General features: G+C 46.2%; 1 protein-coding gene across 1 annotated transcript; it reads right to left on the bottom strand.

Moving 5' to 3' along the window:
• Positions 1-227: 227 nt before the first annotated feature.
• ATP12A (ATPase H+/K+ transporting non-gastric alpha2 subunit) lies at positions 228-18,744 on the bottom strand (the record flags this gene model as incomplete). The annotated part of the gene is made up of 22 exons (XM_053963238.1): positions 228-694; positions 906-997; positions 1,543-1,644; positions 3,153-3,286; positions 3,890-4,035; positions 4,332-4,455; positions 5,278-5,432; positions 6,079-6,247; positions 8,321-8,471; positions 9,097-9,233; positions 10,260-10,435; positions 10,637-10,829; positions 11,084-11,218; positions 11,931-12,040; positions 12,458-12,656; positions 13,384-13,652; positions 14,169-14,286; positions 14,800-14,934; positions 15,456-15,569; positions 16,177-16,380; positions 17,166-17,225; positions 18,592-18,744. Coding segments are annotated over 22 exons (3,105 nt in total), but the record flags the coding sequence as incomplete, so codon positions are not given.
• Positions 18,745-20,510: the final 1,766 nt, after the last annotated feature.

Genomic DNA, 20,510 nt, shown 5'->3' with positions numbered 1-20,510 from the left:
TGCCACCTTTGGGAAGTGAGCATTGAATTTGGGGTCTCAAAGTGTTCAAATCTGGTTGTGGCTCGATTTTCAAGACACCTCTATCAGAATGGGGTCAAGTGTTTGGTCTGTTAATGGGGGTAAAAAATGGGAGTTAATGGGGGTTCTTTCCTCTGTGATCCACTCGGTTTCTCTCAGTCTTTCTGAAAAAAAAATAAGGCAGAGAACAGTTTTCTGGAAAAAAAAAAAAAAAGTTTTATTATCAAATTATTCCTATACAGCACAATTACCCGTGGCAAGGTAAAACAGATCTAGGTGTGCACTCCCTTGGAATTCAGTTCCACCAGCACAAAAATCAACAAACAACTCCTTCAGTGCAAATTAATGCCTTGGATTGTGTGGAATTCCTGTCTTTGGGTTGTTTTCCTCTCACACTTCTCTCCAACTCCATCTTTGAACGAGGGAAAATCGTAGCAGTTACAAAAATAGGTAGTATTTCAATTTCTAGGCTTTACAGTACAGTGGGAGGTAATTTCTCAGCCTCTAAAGTCCTTATTTCTTCATAGAATTCATGAAATCTCTTCACCCCAGCACGGGATGGATCCATGCTCGATATTGCACAGACAGGACTCGAAAGCAGCAGAGGCTGGGCCAGGTGGGGAAGGAGCTCTCCTGTGTCAGACTCTTCAGTAATACATGTTCTTGTCCCACCAACCTGCAGGAGAAGGGAGGGGGTAATAATTTTTTATTTAAAACAAATCGGTTATTTTTCCTCAAAAAGGAAAAGGGATCATTGGAGAAAAATGGTTCATTTTTCAGCAGTCACCTGCGAGGGGCAGCTGAGGTGGGGGTGGGAGTGAAAGGGTGGGAAAAGACAGGTGAAATCAAAATATTCCATTAAAATTCAATTAGAACAGTGCACTCACTTCCTGGGTGTCTCCTGATGAGCAGCTTTCGGACCTCGTCGTAGACCCAAATCAGGATGGCAAAAGGAACAGCCACAAACCAGTACTGGAACCTGGGAGTGGGGGCAAAAGGTCTCACTCAGAAACTCCTGAAAACATCTCAGCTGCAGTTCTGGGGTCCCTGTGCTGTTCCATGCCACTAAAACAAATCTGCCCCCTTGGGCCTCTCCTTTTTCCTAATTAATCACACAAATTGATGATGAGCGTGTAAAGCCTCGCAGTTTTAAGTTGTCACTGGATTAATTAATTCCAGGTCCTATTCAGAAGGAAATTTTGCCTGGTGTTATCACAGCAATAAATCACCTGACTGATCTATTTAAAAGAAAAGTTAAATGCTGGCTGTGCTCATCAAAACCTTGGAGATGCTGGAAGAAATATTTAAATGTTGAAACCTACACAAGTAGGTTTTTGGATGCTCAGTAGGAAATCCAGTAGGAGAATGTGGAAATTATGGCAATAATGGCCTTTTTGGCCAAGAAATAGTGATGAATATAATGAATTTTTAAAAATATTTATCCTGCAGTGGTGCTGCACGGGTTCCTGCTCCCATTTTGTGCCCACGGGGAGGGCAGGGGAGCTCAGTGGCACCAGAGCTCACCTGAGTGGAGTGAAGTTCAGGGCTGTAACGTGTCCAAGGCCATAGGTGAGAATCAAAGCAATTCCTATCTGGGAAAATATCCCCACCCAGATGACTTTGTTCCTGCAGGAAAAGCAGAGAGGAAGAGTTAAACTCCTGTGAGAGAGCTGAGTTAACCCCAGAGTTAAACCCCTGTGAGAGCTAAATTAACCCCAGAGTTAAACCCCTGTGAGAGTTAAATTAACCCCAGAGTTAAACCCCTGTGAGAGTTAAGTTAACCCCAGAGTTAAACCCCTCTGACAAAGTGACAAAGCGGAGTTAAGCCCCTGTGAGAGAGTTGAAGTAACCTCAGAGTTAAACTCCTGTGAGAGTTTAATTTAACCCCAGAGTTAACCCACTGTGAGAGGGTTAAATTATAAATAATATTATATAATAATAAATTAAACCCGTGTAAGAGAGTTAACCCCAGAGTTAAACTCCTGTGACAGAGTTAACCCCAGAGTTAAACCCCTGTGACAGAGTTAACCCCCTGTGAGTGAGTTGAATTAACCCCAGAGTTAAACCCCTGAACCCCTGTGGGAGAGTTGACTTAACCCCTGTGAGAGTTAAATTAACCCCAGAGTTAACCCCCTGTGTGCCTGCAGGAACCTTCTGGATCCCTGCAATCCCTGCTCCGGGTGAGCTCTGCAGGCCCAGGGCTGGGCTGGGCACCTCTGTCCTGTACCCCAAGTGCTCCTGCCTCTCCTGGCAGCATTCCCAGCCCAAATCCAGCTGTGGGAGACACCCAGAGCAGCTCCTCAAGGCTCGCGCTGCTCTGGGACTGCGCTCAGGGTGACTCAGGTGTTAATGCAAGGAGGAAGCACACATAGGTGTAGGCTGCAGATAAAGGATGGAAAATAAATTGCTCTGCTATCAGAAACCCCGGGAGGCAATGCCAGCTCTGCTGCTGGCCTCTGTCCCAGCTGATATTTGGAATTCTCCTGGGACTGGAGGTTTGCAGAGGGCGGCCAGCACTGTCTGGGGGAGTTTGGCCAGCTGGTATCTCCCTTCCCAGAGCCTCAAGTTATCTCAGGGAAGTCCAGACTTGCTATCTCTTGATAAGGAGTTCAGAAAGTAATCTGGAAGAGAAACTCCCATTTTCTTCCAGTAAACATTTTAATGAATGGAAAGTTGGCTTTAAGCTGGTGCATTTTCAGAATAACCAGCACAATGTCTTTAAAGAAAATCCCTACCCTGAAGTAGAAAAGGGGCTGAGGGGAGGTGTAATAAAATATTTGTCTGAGATTTGTGATTGTTTAAGGCCAGGCTTAATCTTTGTGCAAAGACTGAAAGTGAGAGGGCCAAATCACTGAGCTCACCTGCTTCTGAAGGGAGCAGGAGGCTAACTTGAACTGCAGGTTTAGATTAGATAGGAAAAAATCCTTCCCTCAGAGGGAATTCTCCCCAGGTGAGGCCCTGGCACAGGTTCCCTGAGAAGCTGTGGCTGCCCCTGGATCCCTGGCAGTGCCCAAGGCCAGGCTGGAGCAGCCTGGGTTGGTGGAAGGTGTCCCTGCCCATGGCAGGGCTGGGATGAGATGAGCCGAGCTCTTCCAACCCAAACCATCCTGGGACTGTGCCTCTGCAAAACCCACCTGAAGAGGCCCTGGCGGAAAATGGAATTCCTGCGAGTTTTCCTGATGATCAGATCAGCCACCTGCTGGATGGTGATGCTGACAAAGAAGGCTGTGTAGCCAGTCCACTGCAGGTACATGCGCTGGTAATGGGTCTGCAGAGCCAAGGAAACACCAAAACCTTTTAAAATCAGACCCTCCCACCTCCCCCAGGCTGCTGCAAACCTCCGTGGGAGGCTTCATTTCAGTGCCCAAGGTGTGAGTGCGGGGTTACTCCAGATTTAGAGACAGAATGATCAGATTTGGGCCCGGCTTTATTCCGGGACTGAGTCACGAGGCTGCAGCACGAGCTGGGGGTGAGGGGTGTTTGTATGGATTTATCAACGCCTCCTGCGCCTTGTGATTCTGCAGGGGAGGGAGGGGGAGGCTGCACAGGACCTGGCAGAGGTGCTGCTCACCAGCAGGGCTGGGAGAGGATGGTGAGGATTGATTTTTAACCATCAAAACCAGAGAGGAAGGTGCATCTGCAGAGGCTGTGAGTGAGTGAGAAGGTGGCAAATTGTGGAAGAATGAATGAAAGAGAAGAGGCTGAATGAAAGAGCTGTGTGGCAGGAAGCCCTAAAGAGTCTCTCCTGCAGGAACACGAGATGAAAAACTAATTCTATTTGCATTTAAGCCTGATTTGCATTCCCTATGCCTTTATTTTGGGGGAATTTTTAAGCAAGCAGGTGGGCAGGGAATTTTCAGGGCTGCCTTACCCATTGCTGTCCGTAGGAATCCTCAAAGTCGTTGATGGCATTGCTCTCCCAGTTCACTCTCACTCCCAGCAGCGTGAAGGGGAGGAACCCTTGCTCAGCATAGACGGTGAAATAGGTGACAAAGGCCCCCACCGACTGCATGATTCCTGCAGAAACAAAGGGGCAGGAATGAGGAAAAACCAAAATTAAGGAGCACTGGGGGATGTGCTGGATGCCTGAAACATGCTAAAGGTAATTTGAGAGTTTTGGTGCTGTGAATTTCTTGCCCTCTCTAGATAAAACCTCATTTTATTGCTGAATAACGAGCAACAGGAGGGGGCTGGTGAGTTTGCAGAGGAAGGGGTTGAGTTTCATCTCCTAAATTTAGAGTTTTTTTTTTTTAAATGAATCAGCCCGAGTCTTGCTTTGGTGACACAAGAGAGTGTTTGGGAGGCCAACCCACCAATCTGCAGGTAGGAGTACACAGCCAGCTGCTGGTTGACCAGCCGGTCTTTCCTCTTGTTCCGAGGTCTCCTGTTCATGATGTCACTCTCAGCTTTCTCGTAAGCCAATGCCACCGAGGGGATCTGCAAGAGAAACAAACCCTCAGGGGCTGGGGGGCAGCATTTCCCTGATTCCCGGGGCTTTAGCAGCAATTTGCAGCTCCCAAGTTCTGCTGAATGTTGGCAGGACTGGAGGAAAGGAGAGGAGGATCTGTGTGGATTCCTAATAATTAATTCATTCCTATTCATTCATTCATTCATTCCTATTAATGTGTAAAGGGTTTGGGGGAAGTCTGAAACTTGCATGGATCTGGTGATCAATACAAAAGGCTGGAGGAGGTTAACAATAATTGAATAATAAAATTAAAGGGTGTTCCAGGTCCCTTGGGCTGGGCTGGATGCAATGTGAGGCGTAACTGCAGAAATCCCTCTGATCTCTTGATTAAAACACAAGATACTATATTTATATTGTATTTATATTGTATTTATATTGTATTTATATTCTATTTATATTCTATTTATATTCTATTTATAATATTTATATTGTATTTATAATATATGTTATATATTGTATTATATTGTATTGTAATTTATATTATATTGTTATTATAATTATATATAATTATATTATTATTATTGTACTAACATTATATATAATTGTTCACTGCTGATTTTAGCCTGCCTCAGATGTCTTTGCTTTCTGCTCCCCCCTTGCAGGTTGTTCTTGTTTTCTACTCTTCTTTCCCTCTGCCTGCCTGCTTTTAATCCCTTTTTTCCGCTGCCTTTCTCAGCTGTAGGATAAAGCCACAAAATCCCCTGGATTTTGTCCTGGATGTGCCTCCACGCCCAGCCCCTCTCCCTGGCAGGATATTCCAGCAGGAAATGACTTTGAAGCTCCCAACTCACGATGTCCGTGCCCAGGTCGATGAAGAGGATGGTGATGGTGCCAATGGGCATTGGGATGCTGGCAATGATGTAGATGAGGAAGGGGCAGAGCTCAGCAATGTTCTTGGTCAGGGTGTAGGCAATGGTTTTCTTCAGGTTGTCAAAGATCAGGCGGCCTGGGGGAAGAGAAAATTCTTCTGTCAAAGGGAATTTTTATCAGGGAAAAAAAAGTTCAAATTTAACTAAATGAGGCGGAAACATTTACTGCTTATTTCTACTTTCCTCGTGTGTTTCCTCATGCATTTTGTAATTTGGTTTTGTTGGGTTTTTGCAAGGTCCCCTCCCTTAGAGCCTTCTGAAAACTCAAGTGTAATAAAACATTTCTTTTGATGAGGCAGTTTGAGGGGAACAGTCCCGTTGCCCAAAATGCTGTGGTTGTGATGCAAACCACAAGCTCTTCACAGTGTGGGATGAGTGCTCCTGTCTTAGGTGGAGAACAGTGAAGGTGATGCGTGAGAAAATAATAGAGGGAAAATATGGAGAAAATAATTTATAACTTTGTGAGGCTTCAGACTGCATTGGAACGAGTCAGGAAGTGCTTTTATCTGAAGCTTGATCAAATAGAGACAGCAAATCTTTATTATGTGTGAGACAAGGAGATAATTTCCTTATTCTCTGATTGTCACGAGTAGAAATAGAATTCATTCCCAGTTTTCCCAAATATCAAATCCACAAATACAGAAAGAGAAGAGAGGAGGGAAGGATCAGGGAGCCCTGCCAGCAGCTTCCAGCTCAACAAGTGGGAAACAACATTATCTTTACCTTCCTCCACTCCTGTGACAATGGAAGCAAAGTTATCATCCAGCAGGACCATATCAGCTGCATTTTTGGCTGCATCTGAGCCAGCAATCCCCATAGCAATCCCAATATCTGCTTTTTTTAGGGCAGGGGAGTCATTGACTCCATCTCCAGTCACAGCAACCACAGCTCCCTGGAACACACAAAAGCATCCACGTGTGGGTTTGGGAGGAGAGGTGAGTCCTGCCATCATCAGTCCTTACATTTCTAACAGGAAAATATCAGCAATCCCAATATCAGCAATCCCAATATCAGCAATCCCAATATCAGCTTTTTTAGGGCAGGGGAGTCATTGACTCCATCTCCAGTCATGGCAACCACAGCTCCCTGGAACACACAAAAGTATCCACGTGTGGGTTTGGGAGGAGAGGTGAGTCCTGCCATCATCAGTCCTTACATTTCTAACAGGAAAATGCTGATAGGAAGCTGTGAATCCTCCCTGTGCCAAACACAGCCAGGGATCAGGAGGGTGGTGGGCAGGGCTAGGAGAGAAACCTCAGAGTTTTGTGTGCTTCCCTTTACAGTAGAGACCTGGAAAATTCAGGGATGTCCTGAAGAGTGGACATCTCAATTAGATGCATTTCAAATGCAATTAATCTGATGGTTTGGTATAAAGAGGATTTAAGATTTGGATGTCTGCTCTATGTACGTGTTCCATCCCTGTCTGAGCAGAGCCAGGTTCTCCTCTGACATCTGGGGGAGGTTTGATTAACACAAAATGTCCTGGTTTTTTTTTTTTTAATGAAGTGCTACAGAAACAGCCAGGCTTCATCTGATTCACAAATTATGTAACTGTTGAGTTAGAGCCCGTCCTCATCCTATCCCCACAGCTTCTGGCCAGCCTCAGTCTGTGCTAGAATTTCTCTACTAATCCAAAAAGATGGAAAGCTCTGATTTTCCAACTCAGCTTCTTTCTTATCTTCCTGAACATCTCCTGCAGCTCCAGGCTCTGCTCTGGCTGATGCAGAAGTTTCTGGCTTGGTTCAAGGCAGGGTGTTCAGAGTGGGGGCAAAGCCTGGCAAACTGATGAATAAAATGCTGAATTTCCTGTCCCTGGGGGGATTGAGCACAGTGTCACTACCTATAAATAATGCCATGTACAGAAAGGCTTATAAGCTCTAAGTACTAAACATAGCTGGAGACTGGCTGGGGGAGGGTGTTCCTTTTCATCCCTGAAGAGCCAAATCTGCCAGGAGTGTGGGAGTCTGAGCAGTGCAGAACACGTTTACCCACCGTGTGCCTAACAGAGACCATTCAAAAAATAAAAAAACGCATCAAATTGAAAAGTTTTATCTCTTTTTTACTCTCTGGAGAGCCCTCCAGGCTTAAACCCAAAGAGCTGATAATGCTGATTGGGAAGCTCAGTGCTGGCACGACTGCAAAAATAAAATAATATCTTGTGACACATCTTCTTCTCTACAAAGTCCAGGCACAGCACTAGTGTGGCTTTAATTCACAAAATCTACTTGGAAGATGTCATTTTTTGAGTGGAGAGTCTTTTGATGGCAATTTTCATCTTTTATAGAGCTCTGTAATATTTTTTTTTTTTTCCTCCTGTGCTGGCTGCAGTCCAGGCTGCTTTACATAATATTGCCCATGGATGGGACAAACTCTCTTTAAGTCCTGCTGCCTGATTTACAGCCCTGGGAAGTAACACAGATAAGACTTGGTGGTACATAAATCATGCTCTGGCGTTCTGTGGAGTTCATACCTCAGAATCACAAATAATCTAGGCTGGAAAAGAGCTGTGAGTTCACCTGTTCAGCCAGCACTGCCAATAACCTGTTCCACTCCCAAACATTCCTGTGGGCAGGAGGACATGGCTCTGAGTGGCCACAAGAGATAAGAGGAGAAGATGTGGCAGCAGCATTGCTTTTATCTGGGTTTAAAGAATTCCTGAGGGAATTCACCTTCCCAGACAGGGCACAGGAGGCTTTTTGTGCTTCTCAGAGTGACAGGGACAATCCATGCTCTGGCTACAGCTCCAAACCCAGGGAAAGCTCATTTTGTCACCAGGAGCTGTGTCTGCAGCAGGAATTTGAGTGCCTTGGATTGAGTCCAGGCAGCGTTTGTGGCAATCTGTTAGATAATGTTCTGGCACGGGGGAAAAGAGCATAAACAGAGCTTAGGGAGCACTGGGAATTGGCTCCCAGCCTCTCAGCCCTGGGCTGGTGTCTGTGTGGGACCTTTGCCACGCCTGCCTCACCTGCCTCTGACAGCCCTCCACGATGATCAGCTTCTGCTGGGGCGAGGTGCGCGCGAAGACGATCTCGGAGTGCTCGCGCAGGATCGCGTCCAGCTGCTCCGAGCTCATGTCCTTCAGCTCCATCCCGTTCACCACGGCTGCCGTGGCTTCCCTGCAAGAGCCACGGGCAAGGCAGAGTGGGGGTTCAGACTGGAAGGTTGAGAATGGATGGGCGTGCAGCTGGATGGCAGGAAAGCGGCACACTGAGTTAATTGCAGAGGCGTTTGTTGTTAATCAGCAGGAGCTGAATGAAAGGCAGAAATCCAGAGTGGATCACAGTCGCCTCTGGATACAGAGGGGGTCTCATTAAAGCTTCAGAAAATGGATTTTGAAGAGGCCTCTCACTGGGAGGAGCAGGGGAAGACATCACTTCTGCAAAGAGCTTTTATCCTTCCCTTGTGATGTTATTTTTTCCCCATTTAAAGGGTGAAGCAGGAATTTGGGCTGATGGTCCAAACTGGGTCGTGTGGTGCTGAATTTTGCTCTGTGTGTGTGTGTGTTTAGTCAAACAGGCAGTGACAGTGACTTCCACATGATCTGCACAGTATAATTCGCCAGATTTTCTTCACGGGCAGCAAAGATGAAAACCACTGAGTGGACACATTTAGGTGGAGATGACTCAAGAGTGGGAATGTGTCACAAAAAAAGCAGAAAGCAGCAGGGATCTAGAATAAAAGCACTGAGGAGGGAGCAGGGAAATGAAGCCCTGGGTGCTGCCAGGCTCTGCTGGCTCTCACCTCCTGTTGACCTGCTCCACGGGGATGTTGAGGCGCTTGGCAATGTCCTCCACGGTCTCGCTGGTGGCTGAAATGATGCCCACGCTCTTGGCGATGGCCTTGGCCGTGATGGGATGGTCGCCAGTGACCATAATGACCTGAGCAAGGGACAAGCGAGTGCCAAATGGCCAAACGGTGGAGGGAGGTAAGGGGCAATGTCCGGTTTTGAGGAGCAGGAAGCACTTTGGGATCAGAGCAGCGCTGTGTACACAGCAAGGGCAGATTAGGGGCGGTAATTGCCCAGCTCTGTATCAACATCTGGGCTCTGCCTCTCTTTCTGAGCTGCTTTATCAGGGCTCTGAAGGAAGAACTCGTCACAGGCAGCCAGATTAGAATAATGCAGAATAAAGGAGCCCTTATATAAGGATCTATATTAGGTATGTTCAGTGGGGAGGGTTTGTTAGAATATTGCATCTTAAAATGGATCCTTGTGACTGAGGTGTCCTGACAGATAAGGCACAGCCTTTTCTTGCTTTTCTTGAAGAAAAGTTGCCAGATCTGTCTTCAGGCTATGGAAAAATTCATCAGGGTTGGGGTTTGGGATTCATCTCATCTGGGATCTGTAATTTCAAATATTATTTTCCTTGATTTAGATAGATTTCACCTCTGCTTAGGGCTGAAAGTTTACTTGTGGGTCCCCAGGGAGTGAAATGAGGGGAATTACTGCTTCAGGTTCCACTTGAATAATGTTGAGATTAGTGATTCCTTTGGATAAATGTTCACAGCAGTGTCCTGATGCCTTCTCTAGAATTGTTTCTATCACCTTACTCTGTTTCCCAGCAAGTAATTCCAGCTGGTGTGGGTTCTGTATTCTAGAAATGGATCTGATGAGAGAGTCTCTGAGCTTTTGCAAATTTGGATTTCCAGGTTTGAGGGTTTTGTGCAGTTCCCATAGTCCAATTCCCACTTAAATGAAAATGTTTTGTCTCTGGGGACTTTTTAAATTGAAATTATAGGGTGGTCTTAACTAAAGTTAATATTTTTGGTAGTTGTTGCTAGAAAGATAATTAGTGACGATGTGGCAGAAGATCTTAAATTTTAAATACTTTAAATAATACCTAAAATAATCATAATGAATCTTTCTGTAGTGGACCCACTGTGGTTTTCCTCTGTAAAATCCTTACCTTGATGCCAGCACTGCGGCACTTGGAGACAGCGTCAGGCACCGTGGAACGAGGTGGGTCAATCATGGACAGGAGCCCCACAAAGCACAGGTTGGAGCTCGGGAAGTTCATGGAATCTGTGTCAAACTGGAAGGTCTCCGGAAACTCCTTCTCAGGCAGGTACAAGTGGCAGAAACCTGAAAAGATTTTTAGGTTGGTGTGATGGGCAGGACAATGTGGGAGAAAGAGGAGAGGCTTTGCTCTTGCCCATGGAACTCCGGGATTTAACCATTTCTCCAGGCATGCTGGATATGCCAAGACTTTAAACCCCATTTCACAGGTTTTAAGCTGGATTTTACCCCATTTTCATTTTTTACCCTGTTTTCCCAGGCACTCACCCAGCACTCTCTCCCCCATGCCCCCCAGCTCCATGTAGGCTGTCTGGAAAGCCTCTGCCTTCTCGCTGTCCAGAGGCTCTTCCTTGCCGTTGATCATGATGGTGCTGCACCTCTCCAAAATCCTCTCCGGGGCACCTTTCATCACCAGCAGGAAGCGTTTGTCCTGGGGGTCGTCGGTCTCGTGGATGGAGAGCTGTGCCACAAACAGGAGATGGGTTGGAAGAGCTCAAATTGTGCTCATTTGCTTCTAGTTTTCCATGGGATTAATGTTCTTTTCCATGAAGAAATCATGATTTCCATCAAATGGAATGAACTGTATCTATTATAACTTGAATTTCCTCTGTTGTTACCCCATTAAGGCTTCCAGGTCACCCATTGTTGCATCAGGCCCAGTGATAGAAACAATCTGGCACGATTTCCAAAAAAAAAAAAAAAAATGAAACACACCTGGAATTTGTTGGTAGAGTTGAAAGGGATTTCAGCCACTTTCTTGTTCTGTGCTCTAATGCTCATCACGTTCCCCAGAATGACCTCAGAGAATTTCAGCAGAGCTGTCTCAGAGGCATCTCCAGCCACGACCCTCTGTGGGCACAAAGGAAGAAAACATTTTACTTCTGTGTTTCCACAATTCCATGACTTGCCGCACACTTCAGCAACAAGGAATCTACATTTTTATGTTCAAGTGATCCTGGAAAAATATTAAAATAGAATTTGGGGATGTCTGCTTTGCTCTTAGAGTTAGAGCTGAGCCACAGCAAACACAGGCAAAGAGCATTTGCTGCTGTTTGGGGTCACACTCAGGTCACTACAGGTGAGCTGAGGCACAAACCCAAATTAATTTGGAGATGGTGTTGATGAGTAAACAGCAGGTTTGTCCTGGTAGTCCAGTCAGTAGAATTTACTACCTCCAAGCAGTCATGTGGAAAAGCATCAATTAAGGTATGTTTACCTTTGCTATAATAAATTAACAGTGCAGTAATTGCTGTTCCTGCTAGTTGTCTTGCCCTTGTCCTGGCAGGCACAGGGTTTGGACAATGCACAGGAGTTCTTGGGGCTGTCCTGTGCAGGGCCAGGAGCTGGGATTGTGGATCTCCTCCAATTCAGGATAATCTGCATTTCTGTGCTCTTGGCTGTGTGGGTTTTTTATCCTGTGTTAAATTTTGTGAGTGTGCAGCAGTAAAACCACTGTCAGTAGGAACTTGGCTGGCACGGTAAAATGGAGATTGCTAAAGCCAAACAGAGAAAATGGCTTTTTCAGAGGAAGGGAAAGAAGCTGGTGTGAAGTCAGCAGTACCTTCATGATGGGGAGATTTTCCTGTCCTGGCCGGAATTCCGCCCGGTTGCAGAGGGTGACAATTTTTGATAATGCTGTCCATGAGGGGGAACTTTGATCAAAGGGCTGGGCTGAGAGAAGCAAAGCACACATTGCATCCTTTAGCACGTTGCATGACACAAGTAAAATCTTAACAGTGAAAAAACAGAACTGACTTATTTGCAGAAAAAAATTCTTCTTTTGACTGCTCCCTTTATGGAAAAAAAATGATATAACTTTTCCCTCTAGCAGTGCTGGCAAAGGGGTTTGGATGATTTGTGTTTGCTTAATTCCCTGCTAAATGTACTCTTGGCAAAAGGTTCTGGAGTAGAACCTCCTTCAGGTTTACTTCCTGTGAGTGGAATTCAATATTAATTCTTCTTTTCACATGGCTAGGGGGGGATTTCCATGTGTAGAAGGAAGATATGTCTGATTGAGCCACCAAAAGTGAGCATCCTAGGATGGATCCCGGTATCTGCCCCTTCCCACACCCCCATTTTCCCATTTACTTGTTTGATCTTCACTGGTGTCGGCCGAGTAGATCTGGTTGTCAAACCAGAGGTGGGCAACAGTCATCCTGTTCTGGGTGAGGGTGCCTGTCTTGTCGGAGCAGATGATGGAGGTGGAGCCGAGGGTTTCCACGGCCTCCAGGTTCTTCACCAAGCAGTTCTTCTTGGCCATGCGCTTGGCCGTGAGGGACAGGCTCACCTGGCAGGAGGGGAGGGGTCCAGCTGTCACCAAGGTGTGGTGACACACAGGTGTAACGAGATTGCGTTCTCCTGGTAGATCTTTTGTGGGGTTTGTTGTGTGTTTGGTTGGGGTTTTTAAGGGAATATTTAAAAATTTGTCGTTTTTGTTGGCTGCAGTGCATTTTTTTTTCTCCCTTTTTAAATTTAGCATCTGAGATTTGGCTGTAACAAGCACAGGTAGATTTGCTGCTGATAGGAACCTGCTGCCTGTCCCTAGAGATAAGGATGTCTTATCAGTTAAGAGGTTATTTGAGACTGAAGAACCTGCAATGGGCAGGGAGCTGCTGGTCACCAGCTCCATGAGTCCTGCAATGATTCCCTTCATTGTTTGCTGCTGGGGTGCTTTGGAGCCAGCAGGGCTTATCAGGTGTGCTGCTCCTCAGGCAGGGATTTTAGTGCTGGACAACTGGTAATAAGTGGAGTTTTCATGTGACTTTCAGGGTACAATGTCCCCACTACCAAGTGGGAGCGGGTGGTGGGGAAATGAGTCACGTCATTGTACTCGGCAGCCATCGAGGCAGAGCAGCACTTGAACTTAAACCCCAGCTGGGTTTAAGATGAATGACTCAGTTACACCAGAATTCCCAATGAAGGGTTTATCCTTGGAATAAAAACCCCCACCCCTCTTCAAACTCAACCCAGCCCAGAGCTGGAGAGGCAAGCAGAGAACCCCAGCACAGACTCACCGTCACCGTGGCCAGCAGCCCCTCGGGCACGTTCGCCACGATGATGCCGATGAGGAAGATGATGGAGTCCAGGATCTTGTAGTGCATGGAAACGGAGATGATGAAGAAGAGGACCCCGATGGAGATGGCCACTCCTGCCACCAGGTACACGAAGTGCTCGATCTCGATGGCGATGGGCGTCTTCTCGTTGCCCACGCCCGAGGCGAGGGAGGCGATGCGGCCGATGATGGTGCGGTCCCCGGTGTTGATGACAATGCCGGTGGCAGTGCCTGCAGGGACAAAAACTGTCACCTCCAGGGCACACAAACACTCAGAGGCAGTTGCAGCCTGACATTCCAACAGGTATTGATGGAAAAATTGGAAGGAAACCACCACCAAATCAATCCATCGATTGGTGCAGCCATAACCACGCTGCGTGTTGGAACAAACGTTAAGTGTGACCACCTCCAAGGTCACGCTTTAATCTGCTCAGGTCAAAATTCATGTGGGCAATAAACCTCTCTGAAGTTCCTCAAAGCAGAATGCTCAAATGGGTTAGCAGGACCAAGCAGCACCTCTGCAGGTGCCTTTTTGGGGGCCCTTCTCTCTGTACACTGATAAATAATAAAAATTAGAAATGTTCGGTTCACCTGAAGTTGCTGAATAGAGGTCAAAGACTAACTAGAAAAAAAGAGAACAGGATGTAAAGGTGTGCACACAGGATGATAAACGTGGCTGGAGCCAGTGGAGAAACAGATAAAGAGGATGAAATGGGATTTCCATGCCCAGTTTCAGGACCAGCTCACCTTCCACACAGGTGGTGGAGTAGAAGGCAATGTTCCTGGTCTCCAGGGGGTTCTCGTGGGTGAAGTCACAGGAGCGGGACTGCGGCTCTGACTCCCCTGTGAGTGAAGAATTGTCCACCTTTAATGAAACGGAGACATGCCCAGATTAAAGTCAGCAGTACACAGTGGTGTCCAGCCCAGGAGGTGAGATGGCAGCTTCATTCATAATCAGTGACATCACCATCTCCCAGTGCTTCTTCTCTGAGCTGCTGCTGTCCGTGACAGAACCTATTTCTGTGGGAATTCAGGCCAGCCAATGCTGTGTGTCTGCCAGCAGGACTTTCAGCAGCAGCCTGAGAAAACCCCACAATTTTGAGGCTCTGCCTCCAGTGGAAACTCTCAGTCGTGTATTGATGCATCTGGCAAAGAGCAGAGGCAGAACATGGCATGGACTTCTTGGATGTCCAGGGAGGGAGATGTCAGTCCTAGAGGAGCTCAGCATCACATTCAGGCTTCTGCTCTCTGACTTCGTTAATTATGTCCAATCAAAGCTCTAATAACCCATATTGGCTGTGTAGAAATTCTTCCTATGTAATAAACCTCTCCAAACTCTGTTTTCCCTCTTTCCTTTGCTCTTCCAAGCCCTGTTTACCTTGCAACCCTGAGTGAAGATGAGGCGAATGTCTGCAGGGATCCTGTCCCCACCCTTGATCTCCACGATGTCCCCAACCACCAGCTGGTCTGCTGGCAGCTCCTTCTTCTCGGCATCCCTGAGGACAACAGCTTGCTGGAAGAGAGAAATGGGACAAAAATTAGGTTTGTGCTACTCTCTACACTGAGATCCTCCCCTCTGTTCTGGGAAAGAGCCAGAGCAGGGTGATGGAGAGGAAATGGGAGCGTATTTGACATCCAGCTGGACTGCTCAGGCTGGAATTTGGGGGATCCGAGATGGGAAGTGGCCTTGGAGATGGGGAATTGCCTTCCAGGGAAGTGCTCACATGACATCAGGTCTGTGGGTAAAAGCAGTGAGCTGCAAAATGTGGAACCCAGCACATTTCACCCTTTTACAGGTTTTAACTGGGCACGGAGATCTCTAACCCAGTGCTAGAGGGAAAACAAGGATGTGCATCCTACAATTCACAGGTCCAGGGAAGCAACCACCGTGTGCTTTTTAACAATGGTTTGTGATTCAGGACATTTATCTGGGTCATTTGCTGAGAGATAAATTCAAGTTGGGCTCGCTGGGCTTCCCTCACGCTTTATTTGGATTAATTTTTGCCTCAGTTGAAAGGCAGTGGTGGTTCTCACCTGTGGGATCATCTTGCTGAAGCTGGCCATGATGTTTGTGCTTTTGGCTTCTTGATAATAAGCAAAGATGCCAGTGAGGATGACAACCAGAGCCAGGACAACTCCGAGGTAGAGCTGATCAACAAAAGATATAATTGGGTTAATTTAAGACAAGCTTTCAGCAATTCCTCTGTTAGAATGAATCAGTTCTGTGTTGTTTCAAAATGAGGTGTTGGCCAGGTTAAAAGACAGGTTAAGAAAAGTACTTCAGGTGTTGGCCTGTAAATGTTCAATTAAAGCTTTTTTTTTTTGTGTGTGTGTATAAAGAAAGGTTTTAATCGCTTTAATAATCTAAAATCCTTCTCTAAACTGACACAATCCTGAACAAATTACAGCGTAAGAAACAAATTCTAAAAAAAAGCAGAGTATCACTCAAAGGGGAATTAGTCAGAGACTCTTTAGTCCCTGACTGAAGTCAGAGTCTAAAGTCTTTAGACTTTTTTACTGCTCTCAGAATTCTCAAGAATTGTGATTATGCCCAGAGGTTATCAAACCTTTGCCCAGGCACTCTTTAAGCGAGTGGTGTGCGTGGTGTTTGAGTTTTTATCAGAAGTGGTTGGCAGCGGGACAGTCTGGAGAGAACAAGAGGGCTCCTTGCAGTTACTGAGTAACTGTGCAGCATTTAGATCAGCCCGAGCGCGGCGGGATCCAGCGCTCGCGGGGTGGGCACTCATCCACTCACGTTGTCAAAGGCTGAATCCACCCCCTGCGCCAGCTGGATGCCGAAGGAGATCCAGGAGAAGCCAGCCCCGATCCACAGGAGGATGGAGAAGCCCCCGATCATCTGCTTGAGGAACTTCACGATTTCGGGGGTGGCTTTGGGAGGAGTGAGCGCGTTGGGGCCGTCCCGAGCCAAAATCTCTGCTGCTCTTGCACTCGAGAGACCCTGCAGAAGGAGGTGACACGTTTACAATGACATCACACACAGATTTTTACCCCAGCTCGGAACAAAATGCCCCTGCTGCTGCTTCTTTCAGGGTTGTTTGTGTCACAAACCAGCTGCAACTCTGATTTCCAAATCTCCTGATTTCAGAGCAGCTGCTATTAATTATCTGCTATGGAGGAACAGCTACTTCTTTCTTCTGGAGCACTGAATTTGGGGCCACATCCATCAGGAGTTTCCATTCCGTTGGTTATCAATCAAATATACCTGGACTAATTGTTTGGAAAGCCAGGGGAAAACTGACATTCTTTTGCTGCTGTTTCTGCATTTCCACAAGGTGTTTGTAGCTCAGGAGGTTCTTGAAATTCTTGTCTGGGCTCTGGCCACGTTCAGTGCTTTGATATTCAAATGTCAGGTGTCAAAGGTGTAATTTTTCAAATCTAGATTCTCCTTCAAAATCAGCTCAATCCATGCAGTGTTTGGCAAAAAAATTGAAAAGTGAATTGTGGTGAAATCAAAAGATAACAGCTTTAGAAAAAAAATGAGGTCCTGCTGCAAAACCCTGAGGTCCCATTTTTGATTTCAAAGCAGCAGCTTTCTTCAGACTCAAGAGGAACTCCACTTGAAATCCAGGGCAGTGCTCGTTGGCTTGCTGGTTTAGGCTTTAGTGGGAGCATCAATGCAGGCACCCACACACATCTAATAACGAAATTCCTGCTCCTGGGGAGCTCGGGGGAGGCCAGAGGCACTGAGTGAGGCAGCTCCTTAAGGAAGCCCTATGCACTTACTTTGTCGATGCTGGTACCGTACTTCATCTCCAGCTCCGAGGTGCTGAGCCTGTGGTCATCCTGCATCCCAAGAGAGACAGAAAATTACAGCGAGCAGGGCATCAGACTGCTGGAATTTTTAGTTCCAAACTGCCTGGATCTGGGAACATGGATGAGGTTGCTTGTATGACACCTCACTTTCATTAATCAGACAAATCTGCATATTGATAAGCAAAATATCTTCCACTGGAAGATGAGATTTTTTTTCCTTTTGATTTGCAGAGTGTTTTTGTAAATAGCTCCCTCCTCCAGCAAATCTGTCACAAGAACAGGGTGGTGTGTTCATGTTTCTGCTGCTTGCCACGAGGGGCTGTGCTTCTTTTGGATAAATCATTTCTGACTGCATGCTGCAGGGCTCAGAGTGTGTGTGACAACAACCTCTGCCCTTGATTGCCAGGGCAGGGAATGTGAATTATCCTCCTCAGTCTGGTGGAAAGAGGCAACAGGTTCTAAGCACAGTTAAAAAGGGTGTGGGAGAGGGAAACCTCAAAGCTCTTCTCCTTGGCCTGCAGTGACACCTCTGTGGTATCATTGGCCTAATTATATCTTGTGCTGAACTGGGATTTAGAAGCCAAGAATTTGAGAGATCTCCCAATTGTTTTCTCAGAGTGATTCATGGGTACTTGGGTGAGTCAATTCTCCTGTCTGTGCTTTGGTTTCTCTTTAGAAACACGGGAGTGGAGTTACATCCCCCGGTGGCAAAGACAACACAGACAGAAATATTTACCTTTACCTGCTGCTGGGCAGATCTTGGAAACGTGCTGGGTGAATGGATGAGAGAATCATGGAATCAATATCTTATTTTGGTGTTCTTTGAGCTTTGAAATGCCATCCAGCCCGTAAATAGCCTCTCCTCTGAGCTGCTCTCACAGCAATCCCAAAAAGAGGTCAGCATAATTACCCTCATGTTCCAGATTGGGAAACTGGAATGCGTGGAGAGGAAGCAACATTTCCAAGAGCAGCCAGCAGGTCAGTGGAGAGCCAGGAGGAAAACCCAGATTTCTTGAAGGCCAGAGCAGTTGGTTTGGGTAAAAACCCTCTGTGTTTCAGGCTGAGACTTGCTCTCAGCTCTGGAATCTCTGGAGCACAATGCCGTGGTTCTGCCTCTCCCTCTGACTCCTGGCTGGCTGCGCAAGTTGTCAGGAAATACTGATGGCAGTGATTCCATCTGGGGAATGGCTCCTTTTTTGGGCAGATAATGTTCTGTACCATTGGTGGCTTAATTATACCAGATCCATCCTCTCATTTTAGGTATTAATCTTGCACAGGGCTTTGCTGGCACACTCCAGGAGTGTGAGGAAGCAAATCCTTCCCTGTGCCAGGATTTTCAGTGCAGGACAATCCCTGGCTTTCACGGAATGTGTAATGGAAGCTCAGCAACACTCACCAGGTCCAGTTCTTTCTTAAGATCTTCTGCCTTCTTTTTCCTCTTGTTGCCTTTTTGGTCTTTGTGCTTCTCCTCTTCATCTTCGATCTCTGTTTTATGCAGATCTTTTGTCCCATAGATCTCAACCGAGTAGACATCAGACCTTTTCTGTAAAAGACCACAAAAAAGTCAAAATTTTGCAGATCTACTTTTTTAGACAACTTATAAATTTCTACTCTCACTTTCTCCTGGCTACTTAAGGTGTTTTTTCCTGTCTTATCCAGAGATGCATGACGTTTGTGTTACTGGGATTGTGGTCAGGACTTCATCAGGTGCAAATTACAGGGATTGCTTTAGAGATGTGCAACACTTCCAGCAGTTCATTATCTGAACCAAGTGTAGGAAAATACTGCCCAGTACCTCAGCAGTGAAAATTATTAATTCATTTATCAGCTCCAGAAGAGATCAGTGGAAAAGCAAAATATTCGTGAAAGGAAAGGGGAGGGAAAAATTATCCATTGAGAACTTGCTTGTTCCTGGAGCTTTTCAGATCCATAACTTCACAATTCAAATTTTAATTACAATCAACACTTACAAATATGTATTTGCACTGAATCAAAGTGAGGAATGGAGGCAAACAACAGACTGAATGCCAAGGAGGAGCCGCTCTGTTTCTGCTCACACGGAGCTCAGACCTGGCAGGGATTTAGCCAACAATTCACTTATTTTTGGCAGGGAATATTGGGCACAGGGAGCTGTTGACCCAGGGAGGCTGCTGCACCTCAGGGAATGTTTTGCTTTCAGTGATAACTCTGGAGTTGTGCTGTTTCCAAAGCCTGGGTTAACTCTGCAGTGTGCAGGACAAACTTCCCTCCCGTGCCACTGATTAATCATAACGTTCCAGCTCCCAGGTTATCCTGGAAACTGCATGCCAGGCCTTGGGAGAGCCATTGGGTGACCCCATTCCAGAGGTTTCCTTATGGATTAAACCCCAGAAGTTCAGGAGAGCCCCCCTGGATGTTCCCTGATGGGACAAAGCACAAAGGGGCTCTGCCAGTGCTTGGCTTCCTGAGAGATCTCACAGCAATGAAGGAAGATCCCTCCATAACACAACGAAAGCTCAAATAATGGAAGCAGCAAGAAAAAACAATCATAATTGGGGTGTCTTATTATTTAACACTGTTCTGAACTCAAAACTGGCATCTTATCCTGAGCTGTCCCATTACTAAAGGAGTATTTAAATCTTGACATTGTCTCTTGATAAGGGGAAAGCAAAGAGCTGCTGAGCAGTTTGAGGACTTTAAAGACTGAAATATTGTTCCTAAACACTTGATTTTGCTTGGTGATGCACATCCCAGAGACAGGGCATGCCTGTTATAAGTTCTGATTTTTTTCTGCCATGCTGAAGATTCACGATCTGTTTTATCTATTGGGATTTTTTTCTCTTCACCTTCCTCCTCCTCCTCCTCCTCTCTTTAACTCTCAGCCCAAAAAAATCTGTTCAGCTTTTCAAATCCCCATAGAGCACAGAAACCAGGAGAGAAAGGCAACAGCTCTCTGCTGGGAGAATTTAGCAGATGGAAGAGAAAAATAAAGAAAAGGGATGAAGTTAATAAAATCTATTCCTCACTTCTAAGCATGACCTATGTTAACCTTTAACCTTCAGAGTTTCATAAAATCTCGGATTTTCGGCTCAGCCAGTCCAAGAATTCTTCCCAAAAATGCAAACCATTAATGCCCAAGAGTGTCTGGTATTAATTCAATTTCTCACTTAGCCTGTACTTAAAGTATAGATTCACAAAATAAAACTTAAGAAGAAACCCAAGGGGCAGTTCCTTGGGCACTGTACCCACCTTGACCATCCTGGTGAGTTTATTCCTTTCCTGATGGAGGGAAGCAGCCAAGCCAAAGCCTCTGGATCAAAAGCCAAAATCTCTGGA

The sequence above is a fragment of the Vidua chalybeata genome, chromosome 23 (assembly GCF_026979565.1).
Source record: "Vidua chalybeata isolate OUT-0048 chromosome 23, bVidCha1 merged haplotype, whole genome shotgun sequence".
Lineage (NCBI taxonomy): Eukaryota > Metazoa > Chordata > Aves > Passeriformes > Viduidae > Vidua > Vidua chalybeata.
This window is presented reverse-complemented; position numbering and strand designations above follow the sequence as displayed.